This window comes from Chiroxiphia lanceolata, chromosome 1, assembly GCF_009829145.1.
Source record: "Chiroxiphia lanceolata isolate bChiLan1 chromosome 1, bChiLan1.pri, whole genome shotgun sequence".
Lineage (NCBI taxonomy): Eukaryota > Metazoa > Chordata > Aves > Passeriformes > Pipridae > Chiroxiphia > Chiroxiphia lanceolata.
In genome coordinates this window covers 53336492-53362025 of record NC_045637.1, presented here as the reverse complement: position 1 = coordinate 53362025, position 25534 = coordinate 53336492, and the positions used below count along the sequence as shown (strand labels likewise).

Below are 25534 nucleotides of genomic sequence, written 5' to 3'. Positions count from 1 at the left end.
AGTGGATTATTCTCTCAACCACTGTCAAATTTTCGGTAACATCCAGGAGAGCTTCCACAGTGATGCCCTCTCCACTGCATTTCCAAATCTGTGACCTGCTAAACCTAAATTTATTCATTATGAAACCAAAGAGACAGGTGAAAATTCACTTGGAGTTTTTCCCCTCCAAGCATAAAATTCAAACGTTCTGATGTTACCTACCTTTTAATAGTAATTTTTCTATTTCTTTACACTAATGAAGTAATAGCATTAAATCACTTTTGTTTCTAGAGATTCTAATTATAATGCATGGTTGAAAGTATTACTGATACCCAAAGTGAGCTCCCAAATATATTATAAATAATTTTTTCCCCTTCAGAAATGCACATAAGACTTGTGTCTAAATCAGCAATGGCTGTATCAGTATCAATGAAGGTAGAGCACCACCAGTCAATTGGGAAAAAAAAAATCCATTTTGCTTTAATGATTAACACTGAATGTCAAGTATCAGAAAGTGAAACACATATTGGCCTTCCTTTCCTATTTTCCCTTCTTTATCCTGAGAGGTGTTCCACATAAGCTTGGAGAAAAAGGCTGGCAAAACAAAATTATATTCTTACAATATATTACAAGATCAACTGTAAGATATTTTTGATTTAAATATGTATCAATCCAGCACCACTCACTTTTCCTCGCCTTTTCTTGGCAAAGTAGCAAAGGAGAATAGAACCGCTGTGCAACGGTGACCGCCATCATCAGCGACAGATCATTACACTAATGCACTGGAGTACCAACCCAGCCCTCTCAACCTAGTGCTAAATAATTCAATTGGCAAGAAAGGAATAAAATGATAGTGAACTGTCATGACCATCCATCCATTAACACCACCTCTGACTCAGCTTTATCAGCAGGGGTTTTCTTCCAAAAGCCTCTTTCACTGCATTCAGCTAGAATCTCTTAGCTTTCTCTGCCTGAGAAATGAGCCAAAGCACTTTAGGGTCTGAAAATACAATTTTTATTCCAAATTATTAATGTCGAGACAAAAGGTCAGAAACTTATTATTTCATTACTGATTTAAAAGTTAAGACATGAGTACTGCAATGCAAACATGAGATGATACGTTTAGATAAAAATAATTAGTTTTAAAATCGGTAATATGAAAACTTAATTTCCACTCAGCTGATAAAGCAAATAGCTGCTTTTTGTAGTAGAAATTCAACTCCATATAGAGAACACAGGTGGTGGTACTGGGAGGGGGTATTGCAGGATATTATCCTGTCTACTTAGCCAGAGGAAATCCAAAGAAACTTTGACAAAATGCAGCCAACATTTTGTCTAGATGAAGTTTAAACTACACAGAAGCAGGACTTTTTATTTAATGTTTTATGGCGGTTGGACACCTCCATCCAGACCTACACAAAGTATCAAAGCAGAGACACCCCAGATAAATTAACATATAAATACTTCTGAAGTTGTGAGGTTTAACTGCAACTCAGGCCCAAGTAGAGGAATTAACACAGGCAAAAAGCAATCAGAAGATCTTACCTGTTTGGTGATATCATAAACTATCACAGCTGCTGCTGAACCTCGGTAGTACATTGGAGCCAAGGAATGAAACTGTTAAAACATAACCCCCCCGACAGAAAATATAATTAATAAATCAGAATTATCACACACTTTGTCAGGTCACAAAGACTTGCCATGGCAGGACCACCCACTTTCTATCACCCCATAAAGAACAGAGTTCTTCAGCGGTCGCACATCTCTAATTTTCCTTAAAATTAAACACCAAGAAAGCAGAGCTCCTTTATCTCCTGCTGTTCCTCATCCCACTGAATTAATTAGATCAGCACTTACTGGTTCAATGTATCTTTTCCACTACAGGGCATGGACTCTGAGGACAAGTTTTGACATGAAGATCACCTATACTTGGAGGTCTAACCTGACAGCATATGGACCCCTTTCCCTGGCAAACCACATCACTTTGCTTTGTAGGTCTACGACTGGATTCAGTTTGGGTTTGAGTTTTATAAAACATTGCAAATGACTTTGATAAAGCTAACTCGTCAGAAAAATCTGAAAACCTGTCAAGTTTACCTATCCTATATTTTAAAATATCCTATCCTATATTTTAAAAAGATGGGTTCTTGCAGCTACTCTTCAGCTTTTTGTTTCAAGGAAAACATTCTTTGAGAAAAATAAAAAACAACAAACAGTAAATAAGTTTGTTATAACAATCAAAGAACAGCATAATTTTCATAATTTAACATGGCTAAGCAGTTCACTTCATTTCAGCTTATAATTACAATTAGAGAAAGGAAGCAAAAGAGTATTTCTGTTGATTCAACTAAACTTTGTCTCAAAAAAACCTAAAATAATCTTTCTTGGAAAATACATTCAGTCTTGCTGTACTCGCAGAGACATTTTATAAATTTTTTATTTGAAAAATAATCTGCAAAAGCTGCCTATTAAGCTGCAGCTGATAACTGAGGTCAACTCCTAAATCAAATACATTATTAGGGTAGGGTATAAATCTCACTGCCCAGCGAACACGCACGTATCCACGTGTTACGTTGCAAACCTCTGCGGATTTACTGGACACATCTTTTTCTCTGAACTGTACCTACAGACGGAGCGTTCAGACCTAGCAGCCTCCACATTCACTGCTGTTTCACGAGCCATGTATCACGCAAGTTATTTGCGATACTGGTTCACTTGGCAGTTTGTAAGCTATTCATCACAGATCACGCACAGCAGCTCAAGGTCAACACTTTCTTTTATAACAGTGTGGATGCACAGCAGCAGTGACAGATGGTCAAATGCTGAAGTGTTTTGGGGAGTGAGGCAGGTGGGAGAGCTCATTAATAGGAGAAAACAGCAGGAAAGAGGATGAGAAAAGAAAGAGGAATCAGTCAAGAAGCGTGGTTTGAAGAAATGGGATCAGCCAAGATCCTGAGGGAGTTGGGTAGATGTGTGCCTTCTGGAGTTTTAGTGTTTGGCTTTATTATTTGCATGTTTAATGCAATAAATGCTTTCCAGAATTTTTATGCTTCCAAATCATGACAGAAATTTTCAGTCTGTTAGAACCGAATAGCCCATTTCAGTTGGAATGGATCTACAACAATCATGTAGATCAACACCCTGATCAATTCAGTGCTGGCCAAAAATTAAAGCATCCTGTGGAGAGCATTGTCCAAATGCTTCTTAAACACTCACATGCCACGGTCCGCGTGGTAAGGGGGATGGGACCGGGCACTGCAAAAAGGGTTCTTGGCACAGTTGGAGAGTGTGCAGCAATGCCCGTTTACTCAGGGGGTACAAGGGTTTAAATAAACGAGGTTTGAGGGGCGGATTCCAAACCAGGGAGGCGCAAGAGATTGACGGCTCAGGGAGAAATGTGATGGGGGAACAGGGGAAAGGTGGGTGGAAATCCCGGGTCTCTGAGGGAACTGGCCAATGGTAGCTCTCCCTGCACTGTGGTAACTTACAACCAATCAGTGGCAGAGCAGCGGGAAAACAGGGGAGAACAAAGAGACAAACAACTTTCGAAGGGACAGTCTGAGGGAGAAATGGGGACAATACGGAGGTACAGCAGGATTCATAAAATTTAACAATAAACTGGGGTGCATAAGAATTCATAAGTACACAACAATAAACTGGGGTAAAACTGTCAGTCTGCTGGGTGGATTGTCCAATAAGTAAAAAGTCCATTTAGATCCCATTAATGCTTCTCCAGGCAACATATCTCTCCCATTCTGTCTTTTCATCCATCACACTCACAAGCTTGGGGCATTAGTTCAGATAACAAGAAGGGCTTTTTCAAGTATGTTAATAGTAGAGGAGGTCTAAAATAAGCCATTGGACCCATTACCTGTTTCATGACCACTGTGGCCAAGGCATCCCACCTACCATCATATGCCCCTCAGGTCCTTCTCTAATCACAAATAACAAGTCTAGGAGGGCATCTTTCCGAATTGGCTCACTGTGTACCCGTGACTAGAAGTTATCTCCTACAAAATTCAAGAACTTCCAAGACCTGCTCCTCAACATGTGAGTTGTGTTAAAGCAGCCTGAAAATCAGGGACCTTAACTGTGGAAGGTATATCTGACCTTTCTCGGTGTAAACACTCACCCCCCAGGCCATAAACTCCTGCAAAAAAAACATATATACCCCCCACACATGCTGATTTGATCTTAATCTAGATTACATTTTAATCTAGATTACACAGTATCCATGAATTTACAAAGAGCTCTCAGATAATGGTAATCACACTTCACAGGAGCCATGCAGTTAAATTCACATGCTTCAAATTCCTTTAATACTGGCCCTGAGAGCACATTGAGGACCTGTACATCATCTTGGGAATTTCTCTCCCTTTTCTTCTGACCAGCTGACAAGAACACCTCCTGTAATAGGTGTTTCACTGAAGAATATTTTCAGTGTTAGGGCCAGAAAGTAAAAATAAAAAAAATAATTTAGAAACAAACAAAACAAACAAAAAAAATGCCCTTTATCATTCTTTTATACAGGCTAATAAGTGCATGTGACGATACAATGTCCCAGTCACAAGAAATCACTGTTTTCTACAAGAAAAAAGGAAAAGCCTCTTAGCAACACTGAATGAATCAAGAGGAGCTGAAAAATTTTAACTGCATAAGTTTCATGATCTAATGACAGACTCTTAACAAATGTGTTTTATGAACACAGATTTCCCAATATCATGCAAATAATTATGTTTATTTGATGCTCTTTTCTTTTTTCCTTTTTTTTCTTTTAAATCAGTGCCCAAAAAGAAAGTCCTCTTGAACCTTTTTCTGGCCTAATTAACTGGAAAAAGAGTCACACAAAATTAATTAAAGGGATACAAAATACTAATCTGCACATTTTTCACCTGCCAAGGACCAATGTGGGACAGATGCCCAAACAAGTGACATACAAAAAAACAGCTCACAAAATTAAATCTCATGGGACTACCTTCTGTATTATAAATTACAATTTCTCTTACCTTGATTTTATAGCTCAGTATTTCTGTATCCAGTAATTCCCAAGAAAATTAGGAGAAACAGGAGCAGTTTGAGATTTGGCATAACAACAACTCTGCTTCTCGAGAAAAGCCACCTAAAATGCTCAGGTGGCCACTCCCGGCTCTGCCACACGGACACCCAGGTCACAACCCCAACTTGCCAGGGAGTCAGCTCCTCCATAGCCTGACAGATGTCATCCCTACCTACAGCCATCAGCAGCTCACATCACCTTGGGCTAACAGAAAAACACAGACCAGAAAGAGACCTCCATCGGCTCCCACCATCACAAATAATCACACTCCTAACCCATTTCAAAAGATGATCAAAGTCCAGACTAAAATAATTAGTGTTCTTCTTTTTTCATTATATTGCTACAAGGATCATATTATTTTGACAATTAATAACATTCTGAATTCCTAATTAATAAATTACTTGTAACTTACTTGCACCTTAACTTAGAAAAATTTAGTGATCACTGCTTGCCTTTAGCTGAAATATTAATACAGAGCAGCAGTCTTTCAGATTTAACTTTGCCAGTCTCCTATACCAGGTTCTTCCAGTCTGAAGATAAGGTAACAAGGAGAAATCTGCATCTAATCACCTTTCCCTGTGCCTGGTCCAGCTTCAGTTCATCTTTTCTGACTGCTGGTGACCAGGTTTGTATGTGGCATTCTCGACACAGAACAGCCTTAACTGCATTTCTCCTAACATGTAATACATTTCTCATGGATGTATCATAGTCACGTGATATTCTTTAATCAGTAAATACGTTCACAGGTGTCTTTCCTCCTCTATTAAAAAAAAAAAAAAATTACCTACAACTTTACAGCATACATTTTCGTTGAGAGCCAAAAGCTACAGGGACTTTCTACTTGTACTACTGAACTTCATCCCCACCATTTTCCACCATGTCCTTCTGGGCATTGGGAATACCTCCCATTCTGTATAATGAGCAAACTATCACTAGCAGCTCACCTCTCGTGGGAATTTAGAAGTCCTGTGCCTCTCATTCAGTATCCACAAAGAAGTTTGCCTATTTGCAAATACTGACCCACTTCATCACTCATTAGTCCCATTTTGCTTTTGGAGGGGCTGATAACAACTGGTGAGGTTGAAGTCACTAAACCACACAACGCAATATCTAAGTTGTAGAGGTACATACAGTTACAGCCAGGCCACAAGGGCCCCTGAAAGTATAAATAAGAAATTTATTTTACCAAAGACGAGCCAAACTCCAAAATCAATTACTTGTGCAGACTTCCAAGACCCTCTTCCTTGGAGCACGGCGCACAGTGTGCCACATACCTATGGTCACATAAGTACTGGCACAATGCTGACTGTGTTCAGAGCACCTTCGTAGTTGTGCTCCTCTATCAACACGTCCACTTTGCACTTGTGGTTCATCACCCTTTGCCACTAAAGAAGAATTGAGGCCACATGTGCATTATGGAATTTCCACTGAAAGCAGATCCCCTTTTTCTCTCAGGATCCAACTAGAAGCTGCCCAATCTCTACAGCTGTACAGCCCTGCAACACAGAGGGCATATTCAGTCTTACATGGTGCAAACTCAGGTTCAGCATAACCGGAGTTTCTCTCATTGATTTCAGGAGTATTTTGGGATTCTGCAACCCTTCATTCTAAGTCAACAGAAGCTTTGCCCTTGCAAAGGACAGAAAGATGGAACCAAGCAGCCATTAAGGAATTTACCACCTATTTAGAAGCTCTGTAGTATTTTGCTTTCTGTTTCCTGTGCATCTCATCATGGAGGGGTATATTTGGTCACAGGCAATGCTTTTCATGTTTCCTCTGTACTAACAGGAAAGAACGGGGAGGAAGAAAAACCCACAGAGCAGTCATATCATACTTGGAATAAAAAACCAAATTCAGGGGAACACAATGTAAATCACACCTGAGCTGCGGCAGTGAAAGTCTCTTAGCCCTGTCTTATGGAATGCTGGTTTAGAAAGCAAAACAGAGGCCAAATAAATACAGAAATAAAAACTACTGTTTATATACAGCCTGACAAATCCTGCTGAAGATAGTCAGGACTCATTCAATCTGACAGGCACACCAAGGAACATTAATTCATGTCAGCAGCTCTTTGCACCATCCTGTGGTGCTACATCCCAGCTGCCTCTTCCCAACTCCACAGCCAAGAGAGAAAAAAGCAAACCCCAAACCAACAACAACCACCACCACTACCACCATCACCTAACTCCTCTATTGGGTTGCTTTTACTATTCTAGACTGTACATCACCTGCTCTTTATACAAATCAATTAGAATTCTGCCTACCAGCACAGCTGGAAAGGATAAGGGCGCACGAACTGAGAAAAATCACACTAGCGCTCAGTGAGTGTTACACACCTTTGAACTCAGTCGAGACTATCCTACACAGTGCCTTCTCAAGCACCTGCAGGTGCACAGCAGCACAAGATTTGCTTCCTGACATCTGTGATCATTTGACTAGATTTCACACCCATTCCTACAGAGCCGCTCTCTGAGGACATATGTTGCATCTGAGTGGCCAAGACCAAACCACTTGGCTCCTCTCAAGCTCAGAGATGTTTACCCTTCCTTTATCTGGGTGCCACTAATGGTAAGGACAGCTACAGCTTCTGGCTCTGCCAGTCGCTAACACGTGCAGGCAGTGAGGCAACCCTACAAATTCCTTCCCCTTCCTGTTACACATATTTAAGCTTTCTAGACTAGGATATTCATGTACCTCAGTCCCCTCACTCAATAGTCCATTCCTACCCCTCTGCAGAGATGATTATAGGTGTCCTGTTTCTCCTGTTCTTGGCCCTTCCTGCCAGCCAACGTCAACCCCACAAACCTCTTCATTCCTGTCCCAAAACCCATCTGAAGTACATTCCTCCTCATGCTGTTGCCTCCCATTCCTACAAAGTGAACCTTTGAAGTTATCATGGTGAAAAGCACAGTAGATCAGTGCCAGGAACAAGCTTCTACCAGCCTGTTTAGGAAAGCTGCCTCAACTGCTTCCGTGGACCAAGCAGGTAAGCGCCCATGGCGGAAGACACTGAGGTTGCCACCTCTGCATCTGCATTCCATGATCTCACTGAAGCAGTCAGTGTACCAAGAATAGAACCTATTCCACAGCTTAGGAGCCTTCACTTGCCCAAGTCTGGGTATTTACATCCCCCCAATCCTGCCACCTTCAAGGCAGCGGCTGCCAACGGACAGAAAATTGCAGTGTGGAGAGAAGCAAAGGCAAACCCCAAAAGCATTAAACAGATTATTTTGACACATAAGCTTCTAAAACAGGGAGGGATACAAAATTCCTGACATTCTCAGCTGGCAGAGAGCAAATGGGAAAAATGTTATGCACGAAAACCACTATCAGATAGCATTTAGCATTTTAAAACCCTGAATATTTTTCCCTACACGATTGAAGGCTGAGATGCCAGTTCTTGGGATTTGCAAGCTGAATAAATCAGGAAAGATCTGTCTGTCTCTGACCTGCAGGTATTTTCTGCTAGTTAATTTGGAGAGGTACACATACACATGTATATATAAATGAGCCATTTTACTCCAATATCTAAGAATTCTTCAAGTGAAGAAGGAAGAATTTCAACATTTTAGGATAATCTTTTAAAGATATTTTAAATAAGCAGAAAACAGACTTCTGCAACATCATAAAACTAACCAGTGCTTAGCCCTTCTGAAGTTTACAGTCATTAAACAAAGGACGAAAAGGACACTACATCAAAATCACAACTTGCTGTCAAGCTACAAGTTTGCTGAAGCTTAAAAAAAACCACCTTTACATGCATCCCTTCAATGATTTACCATGCTTTACACTCACTCTAAAACTAATAAAAATAACATATTCACTTACTACCTCTAATGCACTTGTGCTCTTACATACCACCTAATCACCTGTCAACATTTGCAGCACACAAGCAGTAGCTCCATGCAGGGAGGTCCTCACACCACATACAATGAACCACCTCCACTCTGACTGAAATGTGGGCTACCATCAGAGTTGTCTTTATAACATTAAAGAGCAAAATTCAGGCAGCGTCCTGACTGCAGAAATAATTCAAGTCATTGATAGATGGTGTTGTGACACTGTCACTGAATCACAAGGAAAACTACTGTCACTCAGAAAAGAGGGAGCTGTAGATGTGTCATCAATCAGCCTTTTCCTGGAAGTGGAGCAGATTAAAAAAAACCCCACAAAACAACAACATCACAACACAGGTTAATTCCTATTGAGGCTTAAATTGGGCTCAAGTAATTGAGGTTTCTTTTATTAAACAAAATTAAAAATCCCAGAGTTCAACACAGTAAACTGAAAAAGAACAGAGATAAATTTTCCTGCCCTAGAAATATGGCCCTCAGGCTCCCTAACTATTTGCTACCATATTCCTCAGCTGGCAAAATGGAAAGCTGGCAGCCACCCAAGGTATTCAGACAAAGCATTGTAATTAGAAGCTACTTAGGGCACCATGAACCAAAATATATGCTAATAAAAACATCATTAACTAACTTGCGAGGAGACTCTTCTTAGGGGAGGGAATCTTTGCTAACAATAACATAATTGTCAGGCATTTAAGTCGTGAAGTCTGTGGCAACAATTCAAAGCTAATGGCGAAAACATGAGGGGGGGGGGAAGTGACATTTGGAAAACAGTGGGGTGGAGGGAAAGAGACTCTGAAGAAGAAAATAGAGTTTGTTGGATTGCATACCAACACAAAACAACCAGGTCCACCGAGACCAGTACTTAGGCACAGAAGACAGGGGGATTTTGTTAAGTGTGCTGCCAGTTTGTTTTTTCCTAGTCAAAAAAAAAGGGAAAGAAAAAAACAAGATAAAAGGATTAAGAAGCTCTCTCTTTTTGTAATCAAGTACAATGTGAATTTTTCACTGTTAGCCACATCTCCAGGGTCCTCTCCTAAAGCAGCACACTGAGCATTCGCCCCCACTAAGGCTATGATAGAAACACTTTTAATCTCCATTTTCTGCTGCATTACTGTCATTCTGCAGCATTGACATTTATTTGTTATTCCCCAAAAAATGGCAATTCTGGTTCCTTCTCTACTCTGCCTACAATTCTGAGTTCCTTGACTCAAAAAACCCCAAAATACTCTATCTATTATCTTAGATATGAATCAGAAGTTACCTGTTCTCCATGACCAACCTCCAATTAGCTGGCCGGTGTACTAAGGTTCTTCAACTCACTCAGGTGTTCCCACAAGCTTTTAAACCCAACAGTGACCAGCACTTGCAAAGGCTCACAACATTACAAGTGGCTATCCAAAAACTAATTTAAAGCCTCAAGGGGGTGCTGAGTGCTTTCAGCTGGCTCCTGTCCTGGCACCCAGGACACTACTCCTTTTCAGAAGCAGCCACATGAATTTCCACTTTCTCCCAGCTGATTGAAGGAATGTGTCCAGGAGGCACATTGGTTCTCACAGAGTGTTGCTCAAATAAGGGCTTGCGAATACAATATTTAAGAGTGGTTTCTCTACACTCTCCAAGATGGCAGTTTCCCAGAGAAACTCATGAACAAGGAAGAGAAAACTCATTAAAAAGGACAAACTCATGAACGAGGATCACAGAAGTGCCACTACTATTGGTTCCACCTGACCACTCTACCACGGTTGAGGTTTGAGCTTAACTTTCATGGCCACAGTAAGGCTTCAGTTAAATCTCACCCAGGGCTCTTCTGCTGTGAAGGCTCCACATCAGCACGTAGATGCTGCACAGAGTGCCCCAACTCCAGAATAAGCACAAGCCCTATGCTCGGCCTTGTATTTAGGAGAACGAAGACAAACAAAGGCAATGTTGAAAGAGCAGGAAGTCCTAAACATTGCTATCAGCAGTACAGACAATGGGGCACTGACAAAACTTCCAGACTTCAGCAGCGGAACAGAAAGCCTCAATGAAAATTGCAAAGAACAAGGGAAGGCAACTCTCGGAAGCAGAAACAGCACTCAGAAGACATTTATTAGTACACTGTGAAAAACAGCAATAGGTCCAGAGGTTGGGGCAGACTGGAAGCTTTGGGTCACCACTGTTGTTCAGAGCATAACGAGAAAGAAATTAACAGCGGGATACATTTGTTCTTGAATAGCAAGCAGATCAGAAGGAGCAAACCAAAATCCCTGATTAAAGTGGGTAAGGTATTGAGAAGCATCACGTGTTTAGCTGTAAAATGGGAATGTTCTAGGACACGGAACAACATGGACCAGTATGGACCTCACCTTGGGAAATCTGTCGGCCCCTGCAGCTAGCACTCGACACCAATCAACCCTGTTTACCGTATCACCTCAGTTTCCTAGTCCTAGTGAAGGACCGGGAATACAGTGTGCTAACACAGAAGAAAAAGATATTCCCTGGCCTAATTCATGAAAACCCATAACATGACTTATCTGTAATAGATTCTAAGCAATATAATGTTTACGGTGCTCAGTGCTCACCGTTGATTGACACGTAAAAAAACCAAAGCATATATTTGAAAAACGATGAGCTAAAAGAAAAAACTGAGAGGAAACATAAGGGACTAGATGGGAAGGATGGACTTTGTGTCCAAGAGTCAGAGCTCAGTCACAGATTTCCTGCCTCAAATGAGACATCACTTATTTCAGTAAACAAGACTTTATTACTATTCACCTTCTTCAAAAAATGCTTTGTGAGTCTTAAGACCATGCAGGAAAACTGAGTAATACTTTTATCTAAATTTCAAGAACTGAGTTTTGTGTGCTAAAGAGCTAAAAGAAAAAGCAAAAGCAAGGAGAGCAGGAAGGGAAGAGAGAGAGAGAATAAGCAAGAAAGCTGAAACCATGGGAAAGAAAACTGAACCCTTGCTACCTCTTGCAATAATTAGCCAGTTATCAGATCCAGACCATGCAGAAATGCAACAAACAAAATCCAAGGGAAAGAATTATGTTATACTTCAAATATGTTTTTCAAGGTCCATTTTCCATCATAAATAACATACTGAATTGCTATGAGCCAACAGATTTCATCACAGTCACTTTACATCATGCTGCACATTGTAAATAAAAGCACAAGCATTTCCTGCACTTAACAGCAAAACTCTTCTTTGCCTGCAATTCACATAAAAGGTATGAAGAACACAATGGGTTGTATCAGGACTGACATTCCAGCCTGTATAAGCGTCTCCTTTTATCCCAACCTAATGTGAGAATAGCTACATTCTTCTATGAACAGGCACTGTGCCATTTCACAAGGAAGTCTGAAGATGTTTTAAAAGTATGCATAGTTTTTTCCATTTCTTTCCAACTTCTCAAGATAAATGTAGGCACATATTAAGAGAAACCTACAGTTCTACACTCCATTACTACATACCACTGCCATTGAGACTATTAAAAGAAACAAATGACCAACCAGGCTTACATACAGTCAATATGAACTAATGTCCAAAACTCCATTGTGGCTTTTTTTTGAAAAGTTAAAGGAAAAACTGCTTGCTTTGAGTAAAGCACTTCACACACTTGAAAAAATCAACACAAAACCCCTAAGTGGTGTAGGTTGACGGTGCTGACTTCCAAAATAATAACAGCAGACACAACTCATGCCCATATTCAATGTTGCAACTCAGGACAACCCCAGTGTCATCAGGTAAGTTCAGGTCACCCACCAGCCCATAGGCTGGAAGTCCAGGCCTTTCCAATGCCAATGAAAGCCACCACACACAAACCTGATAAAACCAGAGGGGAGCTGGAGATTGCTGGGGCACTGCTCAAGATGTCATGAGGAAAAGCAGCTGACAATTCACAGCAAGTTTGGTTTTTTTTGATAAGTGGTATGGTCAGCCTGTCTCTGCATTTTTCCCACCTGTGAAAAGGTAACCTATATACTTGGTGGCTGCTGACCACCTGGGTTGCAGAGCGTTGCAAAGATTCAGTAGGTTTATACTTAGAAAGTCTTCTGAAGATGAAAAGTTTAGAAAAAGTACACCAACACACCAAGAGAGACCAGGATAATGAAAGCATACTGCAAACTAATACTCACCCGTTCCTGACCAGCTGTGTCCCAGATCAGAAATTTATGAAGCTCATTCCCACATGGCACAGTTTTAGTCATGAAGGATGCTCTGAAAAGAAGGAAGGAGGAAAAATTTGTAACATGACTAACACTCTGAATTTGCAACCTCTAGACCTTAGCCAGCTCTACTGGGTTAGACTGCCTACAGGGAAAACTCCAAAACCTTGAGAAAGTGCCCACAGAAGTGAAAGTCTCCCTTTTATCAGATAAGGCATATGCTACCTACCTACCTATATATATATATATATATATATATATATATACATATATATATATATATGTATTTTTTAAAAGGAGGGAAAAGCCTTTGAGGTTCAGAGGGCATTTGTGTATGGGTCCAGGAACACAAATGCTCCTGCCACTCACAAGTAGCTTCTGCTGCTTGCTAGCTCCATCTTCTCAGAGATACGGACCTCAGAAAAAGGCAACAGTGCCACTTTTCACTTAACATATGAGACTGGATCACCGGGGAACAGAAAATCACCTGCTGGAATGAACACAGTGAACAAATGGAAAGAAATTCTTCCCCCTTTTGACTGGGATGCAGAAGTCTTTGTGTTTTCTTTTATTTTCCATAGGAAACGAGATTCATCTATGTTTTCACAGTTTTTTCTTTTACAAAAGAGGGTTGCAAATTTATAGGCTTTTTCTGTATTACAGCAGTTCAGTCGAAAGTTGGTTGGAGAGACTGCGAAACTCTGGTAATTTCTATTTTCCCCATCCTATCTGGATACTGCTGAACAATTTCTGTTGTGGTACATTTTTCCTCATTCATAAAGATGCATTTGATACAGTGCACTGACATTACAAAGGCACCAAATGACATATGACTGATCAAAACATTTCCTGAGAATGATATACCTGGGTTCTGCTCCACAGCCATCCGCAAATTCCTTGAATTTAACAATGCTGCAATGCTTATGAAAATACTAAGTAAGGCCAAAAAAAAAAAAAAAAGAGCAGTATTTCTTTGGTTGTTTTCAGGGTATATGCTTTTACTTGTTACTCTCCTTCTAAAAAGCATTAAGCAACATTTTACAGCTTCAAAAATGGGAACTTTATATAGAGTCACAGTACCTACTGTGGATTGCAAGGATTATATATTTAAAACATTTTAATAATTTGGAAGAAAATAAAAACCTTAACCATATAGACAAATAATATCACCTGTGTGAAACAAGCCTTCATATTTTAATCTTCAAATGGAAAAAAAATCCCTTTAATCTTCATAATTATGATAACAGAGGAAAAATATTTTCCAATTTGAGCAGAAGGCATTTACTTAGCAACAACAACTACCTGGGGAAAAGGCTGCTGATAATTTAGGAGTAAAAAAACCCACTCAAGTTGCCATCAATTTCTTCACTGCAAACAAGCGTCCTTCAGTCAGTAATTTTACTCATGAAATGCTTCCCTTCTCTCTGTCCATTTTTCTCTATTCATGACATTCAGGAGTCCAAACTTGTGCTGGAAATTAAACGTGCAACTTCCAGCTGAGAAACCTTCACACATTGAAAGGCAGAGCTTTAGAAAGTATCGTCTAACCATCTGAACAACACACAGCAATCAATACTAATCCTTCACAGACGATTTAAAACAGCTCTGACACACAAGGCAGATCAGCCCTTTCCCCCCAAATTACTCCTTTGTGAAAATCACATAGTAGCTTCCTTTCCCATAAGTGATCCATAATTTTAAAAATTTTCCAGGTAACACTGTATTTGGCAGATTTGTCCCTATGATATTAAAAGAAAAAAAACCTCTGGAATTGAAATCAACTACAGGACTAAGAGGATTCTGACGATCTGATGCAAGGAAGCTTAGCAGTTTTTAAAGAAGAGGTATTAATTAATTACACTTAGTTTAAATTGTGTTGTCTCTATTTTGAGAAAGGCAGGATAATGTGACACATCCTAAACTTAGACAAAAGCACATCCATACATGGGAATAGACACTGTCCATTCCAGCCCGGCCTACCAGGACACACAGTGAAGGTACTTTAAGGGTTTCCCATGGTTTTCCTGCCATTACTCAGCTATGGGATGGTCTGGTCATTATGCAGATCACAGCCTCTTGGGTTGTGGGGTTTTGTTTTTTTTAAGCTTCAAGGATCAAATTTGATACCTCATTGACCAGCGAGAACTAAAGTGATTTAAGTCTTAGGGTCCTATGGCCAAAGCACAATCTAAAGTGGGAAGCTCTTGACAAGATCAAAAGATAAAGACACCAGTTGAATAAGACATCTAAGAATCTCTTGGTGTAAGACAGGTAAAGAAAAACAAAACAGAACATCTGAAAGTCATGGCAGTGAAGAACACAGGTTAATGCAGCGTGGTTCTGGATGGCCCCAGAAAAGACTCAGGAGAATGGCAGAGCTCTTCCAGCTTCTCCATAATACAGCATGCTACAATACAGTAAGTTTAGGGCCCCCCTCTGTATTCCCAGAACAGAGAGAGGAGCGCTGATCTGGTCTGGAGCAGCTGCTGACTCTCTTAAGCAGGTTAACATGAGTTGAAAGCCAGTAAAGGAGAGTAAAGAGCTAAGTGAGATGATGGAGGAAAAAAAAGATGTACAATATTCAGAGCCTTGAAAGTAAGGAAAAGAAAGGACTGCAGCAGAGGGCAGTGAGTTAAAAAACCATATAGAATTAAAAAAGATACTATGTGTGGTACTTACCCAATAGTAGGACTAATATTATGATCAAAGTGGTCCTGGACAAATCGACAAACAATGCTCGATTTCCCAACCCCAGTATCCTGAAAATCAAGAAAACCATGACAGTGAGTTCAGGAGATCCTAGATATCAATACTTCACTTGAAGAAATAGTCAAATATTAATTTTTGAGATTAAATCTTCTCTAGTAGCAAGAAGGGCACATTAAACACTTCAGAAGAAAAGCAAGGACATAGCTTATCCTTTCCAAATTTCAGCATTGTGAATGAAGCTCCCTAGTCCTCTTCCCAACACTCCCTTCTCTCCAAGCCTTGTATTTTATTGCATGGATTTTATATTCCTGTTGCAAGGACTGCAATCATTCAAGCACAGTCACTTGTACAAGAAAACCCTGTGCTTTTCAACACATAGCATATTACTCAGCAAAGCCAGAGAAACAATTTCATTCAGCCCTGTTGCAAGAGCAGCCCAACTATGCTTCCAAAACAGATTAGTAACATCAACCTTTTAGCACACTGACAGCACTAACCTAGTGGAAATAACCTTTTCATGGCAAGACAAACAAGCCCCCTTGGTGGAAACTTTGCAGAGGCTTCAGGTGGTTTTGAAAAAGGCAGGAATCCAAAGATTTGGGTCCCCAGAGATGTGCAGCTATTCCTGTGCATGCTATGTTAGAGGACCACAGTGAAATAGCATTACTTGAAATGCAACACAACTTGCTCTCTCTACTGCAACATGGAAGGCTGCTTTCATTTGCAGAAAGTCTTTAACATACACCCAATCAGTAAGGAAAAATAACAGCAGTACAATACTGAAATATGATTCAGAATAACCTGAGGGGGCAGGGGAAATTTTTAAATTATGCAGCAATATTATTTTAGGCATTTAAAATATGAACAACTTCCCTAAAATGCAGCATTTTTTGGTCTGTCGCTGCTATTCCCCAAAGCCTTGGATGGTAGGTAGAAGAACTTAAATTATACAGGTAAGTATCAAGGAAGAGGAACAGCAACATAACTACGTCTTCCACAGAATTGCAAAGAGCCTCCTTAGAAACAAAAAAGATGCCAGGAAATCGATCTTGACCTTTCCAAGACATTAACAATGACAGCCCAGGGTCCAATCTAACTCATTAAACAGTCAAGGGAAAGTTTTCTATTAATTTCACTGAAGCGATGGCAGAACTACCAGATTGCACCTGGTAGTTTCATTTGCATCCACATTTTAAGACATGACTAATTCACACAAACTTCTCAAAGTGCCAAGGCAAGACAATACAGTTTCTTGAGAGCACTTCACACATAACTATATATTAAAAAAAAGAAAAGCAGCTTTTGCCCACACATAACTACATATTAAAAAAGTGCCTTTGCCTTTCCTGTAATCAATTTTGCATTGTTACCTTCTTTTCGAGTACGAAAGAAAAAGAATGCCTGTATTTAGATTTCCTTTCACCACGCTTAAATGCAACTGTATTGTCACGCCAAGCAAAGTCCTTATTAGAAAACCATCATTTAAACTCTCATATTTAATTCAAAGCTGTCCTTAGTCAGCTTAAAAGCCATAATAAATACTCATGCTACACAGACGGTTGTTTATCTACTCTGTTCAATCAATAGGAAAAAAAAGATCAAAGAGAGAAGCAGTGTTTAAAAACAGCCCTGTAGTCTTTGATCAATAGCAGTAACACATCCTGCTACTATTATCAAGTTTTGCCTTCATTATCAATTCCTGCTGACATCTCTATATAATTACTACACCAGGATGGCAGAACACATTAAAAAAATTATTTAAAAATCCTCTACACTGAAACTGAGGATCTAATTATTATTCCAGATTTTAAATGGTGTGGAGCAACCAGAATTATCACCCACTGGTTGCAAGGAATTACATTACTCTCTTGTGGGGACAGTTTCTGTCACTGTGTTTGAAACCAGGCATTGACTCCTGTGACCTCATGATGCTTTAGTTTCATCTGATTCCTTCAGCTCCCTTGACAGGTCACTCAGAATGGGAACTGCAATTACAAGAGGAGCCTGGTCTCCGGCAGGGAGGTGACATCCACAAGCATGGATTAAAGCTTAGCTCATTTCCCTGGAACATCTTACCTCTTCATCTTTCAGTTCATGGTTCTCACTAATGATTCATGCTAACGTTAAAGGAACTCTCAAAGTTTCTACTGCTCTCGCATCGCTCACAATGAGCACGGCTAAGCTTAAGCACCTGGCAGGCCCATCAACAGCCCTCCAGAGGCTTAAAGGCATTCTTACACTTTGCTCCTGGGGTTGCTTGGACTATCAAGAGGGCTAAATTTATCCCTAGTGTAACTCAAGTGAAACCAATGGACTTGGACCACAAGTGAACCCATCTCTAGGATGATCACTGCTGCAGCCAGTGGCTGGTGCTTTCCAGGACCCAGGCAATTTATTGCACTAAGGGGGTTCAGTCGAAACAAGCACTGCCACCTTCTGTTTTGTTGTCTGGAGGATACAAAGGAGCTGCTACCAGAGTATAATTAGAGCACAGAGGGGAAGGAAGTAAAATAGAAAAAGCTTCCTACTGAAAGCAGTGATTATCATTCCATCGTAGGATTTAAAACTACTCAGACATTTTTCAGTCCACGCTTCCATACTAACACCCATCAAACAAGACACCTGCCTGAAAGCAAAGCAAATCATGCTGTATGAACATTATACAACAACTTCAAAAATACAAATGAGACCTTACCTTTTACTAACAATAGGGAACTACCTTTCAAGTCAATCTCACAGAAGACAAGGAAAGCAGGATTGTTGCTTCAAAGAAGTAGACAGGGCATTCACTTTTCAGTAGTGCATCAAAATTTAACCTCCTTGCTAAGGCTGAATAAACCTTTCCTGCAACCAGCTACTCTGTACTTTACTATATGGTCTTTCTCTACATACATCCATTTTTCTAACATTTGATGGAGATGATCTTCCTTGTTTTGTCTCTTTTTCTTCAAAAGATTATAACAGACTTATCAAGGCACATGCCTGGCTCACAGTCAGGCATACATGAGTTATTTTTCCAGTTCTCAAAAGTTCTGCTATTTGCCAGCTTTTTATCCCCTCTAATCTGTTTTTCTGTTTTGTTTTACTCCAGGTTGGTATAGATATAACATCAAACATACACCAAGGAATAACATTCTGGCTGATGTAAAAGGTCACAGCGGTATTGAGATGACTGGATTGGACAAGTTTCAGAAACTGAGAACATGCCTTCAGGAGTTATACTGCACTTCAAGGAACAGATCCTACAATTCTACATAAAAATCCTCATCTAGAGGAAATCCAGGGGCTTCAGCACCATATTAACTGACTCATCACGATCAAGAGCATACCAATCCATGAAAGAAGTGGCAAGAAAGAAATAAATATAAAATAATTATTCTGAATCAAGGTGTTTACTAGTTGCTCATGGGACCAACTCCGTGTTTTGCTTTTTTCCTTTCTTCTTGGTAAGTCTGGTAGCACACTTACAAAATATCAGTTATAAACCACATTGTAGTGAGATAAGCAAAATGGGTGGGGTGGAGAGGAAGGAAAGGAACAGAAATGTAATTACAGTAAATGAACCACTATTAGCTCACCAGAATAAGTAGCTACAACTTCGGAATCTCCCACTGGTCAGCAAAATGGATTTGAAAATCTGAAGCTATATCAGATGTTTCTGATAAATAGAAGGAACCAAGGCAAGCATGACTAATTCCAGATTTTTATTCTTTAAAAATCTGGAAAGACATTCTCTAGAAAAGACATTCTCTATTCTTTTAAAAACCCTTACCCGCAGATTTAGGCGTGAGGATTTTAAGAGCACCAGAATGGAGAGCAGAATGCCACAGAAAACAGTGCTTCCACCCACACTCCTGCTCACGGAGAACCACCCCACTTGGCTCTTCTCAGCTTACATTACTGTAAAGGAGATGAGACTATATTTCAAGCCAGCAGCAATACAGACTGCTGGCAACTCATTTGCAAACAAGAGGTAAACAACAATCAAGTTTCTGATTTCTTCTGATGGATTTGCAGCATCTTAGAAGAAGATTAAAAAAAAAAACCAGGCAGAAGTTTGATATGAGCAACATATTAAAAAAGAAAACCATTTTCCCATTACAAGTAGGCATTTGGTATATTCCTCTGCCCATCATTCCAAATACATTTATCCTGGAAGAAAAACCTAATGCAGAAAAATTTAGCTCTAATTTAAATCTGGATGTCTCATTGATATCTTTGCACATAGGGCCTAGTCCTCCAAACACTTTTCCAAACTGAAGGGAGGTAGATTACCCTGCAAACACATCCCTGATTGGGCTCTTATAGCTTGATTGGGCTCTTTAGCCTTGATATTATAATAGCTTTTAATAGATTCAGGGTCAAGCCCTATTGTGCTGTGTAAACCGACGTCTTCGTGTAATTTTTTTTTTTTTTTCACATCTGAAACGGAATAAAGGTTGAATTCACAAAAAAAATCCACACATGTTGTGACTGATGACTAAACAGCAGCCCTATAATTATGCACACTGCTGCAAGAGCTTTTTTAGTGTTAACTATGCAGAGTTTTCTGTGCTATGTTAACACACAGGGCTTTTTAAATATGTGTAAAATTATGTAAACCACGCAAAAATCCTTTTATGATTCTAGGATTTTGAAAATACAAATAAACCAAAAACCCTAGACAGCACTTCACATGAGGAAATGGCACACTAAGAATGAACATACTGAAGAAAGTACCTTCAGTCCTTCCACTTGCAAAGTAAAGGGGAAAAAAAAAAAAAAGAACATCTGGCTTGTAACCACCAGAGATCTCATGACTAACTTCCCATTTCAGCTTTAAAGGAAGGTTGAGATACCCTGGAATGAGTATATGTAGCATCACAAAAATCTGCATTAAGAGGTAATGGAGAACTGATCTCTGTAAAATAGGGATCCAACACACAGTTCCTCCAGAAGGATGGAAGTTTTCCCACCAGCTTAGACAAAGCCAGGATTCAGTCAATGGTATTTCGGTTTCTATAAATTTTTACAAATTAAAAATGTGTGTCTCTTCAAAACATTTCTCATAATAACTAAGAGTCACTGAGACGATCTACAGGCAGAGGCTTAACATATATTAGTCTTAGAGATCAGGAGATGAATGAGCCCTAGCAACCTGGAGGGTATTAACACTACATTCTCAAAAAAACCCTCAGGTAAAGTAGATGTTATTTGAAGAATAGTATGAGAAACATTTGTAAGTGACAAGTCTTTATCCTTTCCCATAAGCAAGAAACTGATTCCATAGCTCATGTGGCTTCCACCGAACTCAGCAGGACTTTCCTGCACCTCACAGCAGGAATGCAACTGCCCCTTCGAGTCCATTTATGCTGGGGCTCCCCAAAAGCTACCTGCTAACTACCCTACCTGCAAAAGCCCCACAAGAATTTGGCAGTTCAACCCTTCCTCTGAGGATGCCCAATCAAGAGAAAAAGAATGTGACCAATGCAGCCAGGGTTGATTTAGTTCAACCCCCAGGCAGCCTCTCATGGCATAGCTTCTTCACCAGGCATAGAGCTGGAATTACAAAGCTGCTCACATCGATGAAACTCAGGGGATCAGCCAGAAAGCAATACTTTGTGTCATTTTTCAGATACAGAGAAGGGAATTAAAAAAAAAAGAAAAAGGAAAAAAGAAAGAAATTAAAAAAAAAAGGATTGATCCAACACAGAGAACAAGGGTGCAGTCAAAAGTCTGTCCCATTCTCCTGGAAGAGGATCTGCTCAGAGAGGAAGCTGGCTGTTCCTCTTTTCTAAGAGAAGCAACAATTCCTGGCTCCCTGTTACATATTCACACCACTGGACAAACCTCTTGGCTGCTTCATTACTAACTGAAAAATAACAGAGGAGCCAGTTTATGCTTAAGATTTCCCAAGTTTAATTCTCCTCTCTGTTCCACTGATTTGACTCCTGCCAGTGCTACAGCAGAGAGACAGGAGAGGTCCTTGCTTTGCTCAGTGCAGTGCTTTCATTATTGGAATAATTAAGATATGCAGATGAAAACACTTGAATTGGTATAAAATTACCAAAAAGGAGAAAACTTTCCTCATCAATGCATTTGATATTTTAAATAATACAAAAAAAAGGCACCGAAAACTTCTGCCAGCCAAACCTGAGGTAGAAAGAAAAGGTTTAAACTTTTGGGGAAGAAAAATAATCAGTGAGTCTTACAAAAAATGTAAATGCAGAGAGACCTTTCATTCCAGTAGCTCTGTAAGCGCAGCTGGTTTTGACTTGGCAGTTCAGCATCTGCATGTTAAAATAGCTGTTCTTTCCACTGTCAGAACTGGACACGCTTTAGTTTTTGATTTACAGTTGAATCACCCTGGTCCACTCCCATTAGCCTCAGCAGGACTTTGATGGAATCTGAAAATTCACAGCAGTGTAATCACATCGCAGAGCTGCTAAATGGTTTGCATTTTATTAGCTATCATCAAACAAGCTGCCAGGCCTGCACTGTAAACTATAGCTGGGCTTTAGCAGAAATGTATGCTCAACTCTGGCCAAGCCTGGTGTCCAGGAGGAATGTCACTCCTTGGGCAAGGCCTGGCATGTAGCACTGAGCTATCCAATCAGCATCTTCAATGCTTTCAGACATGCCAGTTCTTAACTCAAAGACATGTGATGAGGTAAGGCTGAGTACAGGACCGTGGCTGCCTTTCAAATTCCAGTGGAGGTAAAAAAGCAACAAGTTGAAAAACAAACTAAAGCTTTGCAATATGTAGCCTGCTTTAGTCCTGCATGACTGCCTTCAACGTTTTAATCATTACTCAGATGATCAAATGTAGGTAGCATTGCAATACTTTCCACGTCTTGTTAATCCAGCTACAGCTGCTCTGGAAGGCTGTGGCAGGCAGCTTGAAAAGCATCTGGAACTGCCTTTGGATTTTTATCAACTGTATGAACATACAAGGAAGAGTTATGCACAACAGATTCCTGATCGCAGTGTCCAAGCGCAGTATTTTAATCCAAGAATTACTCTACCCAATAAACTTTTCGCTAACCTTAAACACATCCTTCTGCTTTCCCTTTACTTGGGTATCACTCACTTGTCTGCAAACGCTGCTGTAAGGAGAGATACCTTTCAGGAGACCTAGGTTCAGACTCCCATGGGACTGAACTGAATCTGCCAAGTGTCAGGCTTGTCCCAGAGAAAACACAGCCATGTGCTGTGGAGTGGTGTCTAGGAAGAAATGCAAATAGCTTCTCGCCTTTATTCAATTTTTCCATCTGCAACATGTATCAAGTAAGCAAAGCTACCACTGCATAAATGCACAGACGAAAATACGAGAGCAGCTCTTAGACTCATACACTGGTTCTCAGCCGCTTCACCAACACAGAACTGCTTAGGCTTCAGCCTGAACCAAAGAGATGCAGGTAGAGGTGCTATGAAGCCTCACTTCTGCAGCCAAAAAAATACACATCTCATTCAGGACACTAATGATTTTTGTAGATTCCAATTTACAAAATTTGTGGCCTTATACCACCAGTGATCTTCAAGGAATTTCTGCAACAATCTGAGGGGTACTCAGCTGCAAAGCAAATTTTTGAAAGGGAAGAACTGGAACCAGAGTTGGCCTCCAGGAGTGTCATTGTGCTATCATGCACTTTCCTATGTGAAGGGTACTTGCCAAATGAACAGCAACCATCCCACTGAATATTGGGACCACATTGCCCAAGACGCCAGCACAAACCCACGGATCTCACTGCAACTCTGTTTCGAGAGGGAGGATGACCACCGCTGGCGTCCTGTGGCAGGCTGACCCCGGCTGGAGTCTGCAATATCTCACTTCACTAGGAACCATCACGGTTCTTTCAGTCATCTGTCAACATGTGAAACTTACAACAACATCTCTGTCTGCATTTCCCTTTGTTGCATGCCCTCCTTTAAACTCAAAATATATGGTAATATAATATAGGTATCTTTTACATTAGTTTACTGCTCTCATAAAGTTAGGATGGTCTGTGTCAATTATCCCACAGTAAAACAACCTACACGTCATTTCTAATTGCTAGTTTAACTGCAGGCCAACACTGGTGTTGTGGAGCACAAATTAGCTACAGAATCAGACTTTTTCCTCTGAGGCACATTAGAATTAGATAAACCCTAATTCCCTCTACACATAGAAGCGCGCCGCTTGTTCTACCCACAACCAGGTCAGTCCTGTTATATCAGAACACAATCCTTCTAGTGCATTTGGCACAGGAATTCTTGGCTCTATCGTTCTCAGCTCACTAGCTGTTATATGAAAATAATTATTTGATTTTACCTTGTAACAGCATTACAAGGATGTAAAAGAGTGACAGTTGTGAAGTACTCAGACAGTACAATAACAAAGAGCTATTTAAGTGCCTTAAGAGATAGTCAAGTGCTGAGTTTGGTATTTATAGGTGTCTTCAATACCACCTGTATATTCCTACTGTTTTAAAATGGAAAAATATCTACTGGTCAGGGCTTAATGCTACCTGGCCTCCTGTGGTGGGCTGATGCTGGCTGGAAAGCAGGTGCCCACCGGAGTCACTCTATCACTCCCCTCCTCAGCTGGACAGGAGAAGAAAAATATAACAAAAAGCTTGTGGGTTGAAGTAAGGACAGGGAGAGATCACTCACCAAATACCATCATGTCTGAAAAATAGACTTGACTTGGGGAAATTAATTTAATTTATTAGCAATCAAATTAGAGTCAGATGATGAAAAATAAAAATTAAATCTTTAAATGCCTTCCCCCCACCCCTCCCTTCTTCCTGAGCTTAACTTTACTCCCAATTCCTCTACCTGCTCCCTACCAGAGCATTGTCTCTGCCTCTCATTCCTCCTCAGGGGGAGGACTCCTCTGCTTCAACATCAGTCCCTCCCATGGAGTGCAGCTCTTCACAAACTGATCCAGCGTGGGTCCCTTCCATGGGCTGCAGTCGTTCAGGAATAGACAGCTCCAGTGTGTGTCCCCAGCATGGTCACAAGTCCTGCCAGCAAAGCTGTTCCAATGCGGGCTCCTCTTCTGATGGGTCCACAGGTCCTGCCAGGAGCCTGCTCCAGCATGGGTTTTCCACAGGGTTACAGCCTCCTCCAGGTATCCACCTGCTCCTGCTCCAGCGTATGGTCCTCCACAGGCTGCAGGTGAATCCCTGCTCCATTGCAGACCCCCATAGCCTGCAGGGGCACAGTTGCCTCACAATGGTCTGCACCACGGGCTGCAGGAGAATCTCTGCTCCAGCGCCTGGAGCACCTCTTCCCCCTCCTTCTTCACTGATCCTGGTGTCTGCAGAGTTGTTGCCCTCACACATTCTTATTCCAATCTGCTCTTGTGCAGTAGCTTTTTCCATCTCTAAACCATGTTATCTCAGAGGCACTGCCACTGCCACTGATGGGCTCGGCTTTGCCAGTAGTGGGTCTGTCCCGGAGCTGGCTGCCATTGGCTCTGCAGGACTTGGTGAAGCTTCTGGCAGCTGCTCAGAGAAGTCACCCCTGTAGCCACCCCCCTACCAAAACCTTGCCACAGAAACCCAATACGCTTCTGAATGTAAGACATATCATCTGACCCCTTCTCTTGGTTTGTTTTCCTTCAGTCCATATCCGTTAGCAAAACACGTACAGTGTCTGTCCACCTGCTTTGCCTCAGAGCTGAAGCGAGTCTACGGCCTGTCCACTTCTCCTGTTCCCAGCCAGTCACCAAAGCCAGATGTCTGCTGCCTTACCAGTTTTGGCTCTCTCACCAGTGTGATTATTCAGCATGTGATTTCCTTTCAGACACATCCTGCACACATCC

At 40.7% G+C, this 25534-nt stretch overlaps 1 protein-coding gene across 1 annotated transcript in view; it reads right to left on the bottom strand.

The window, feature by feature from the left end:
* RAB31 (RAB31, member RAS oncogene family) overlaps nt 1–25534 on the bottom strand; it is a 66042-nt gene that overhangs the window by 22969 nt on the left and 17539 nt on the right. The window contains exons 2-4 of the mRNA XM_032708849.1: nt 15718–15797; nt 13009–13090; nt 1525–1596 (exon numbers count right to left, since the gene is read on the bottom strand). Coding sequence (XP_032564740.1) covers nt 1525–1596; nt 13009–13090; nt 15718–15797 — 234 coding nt within the window. The remainder of the gene's footprint in view (nt 1–1524; nt 1597–13008; nt 13091–15717; nt 15798–25534) is intronic.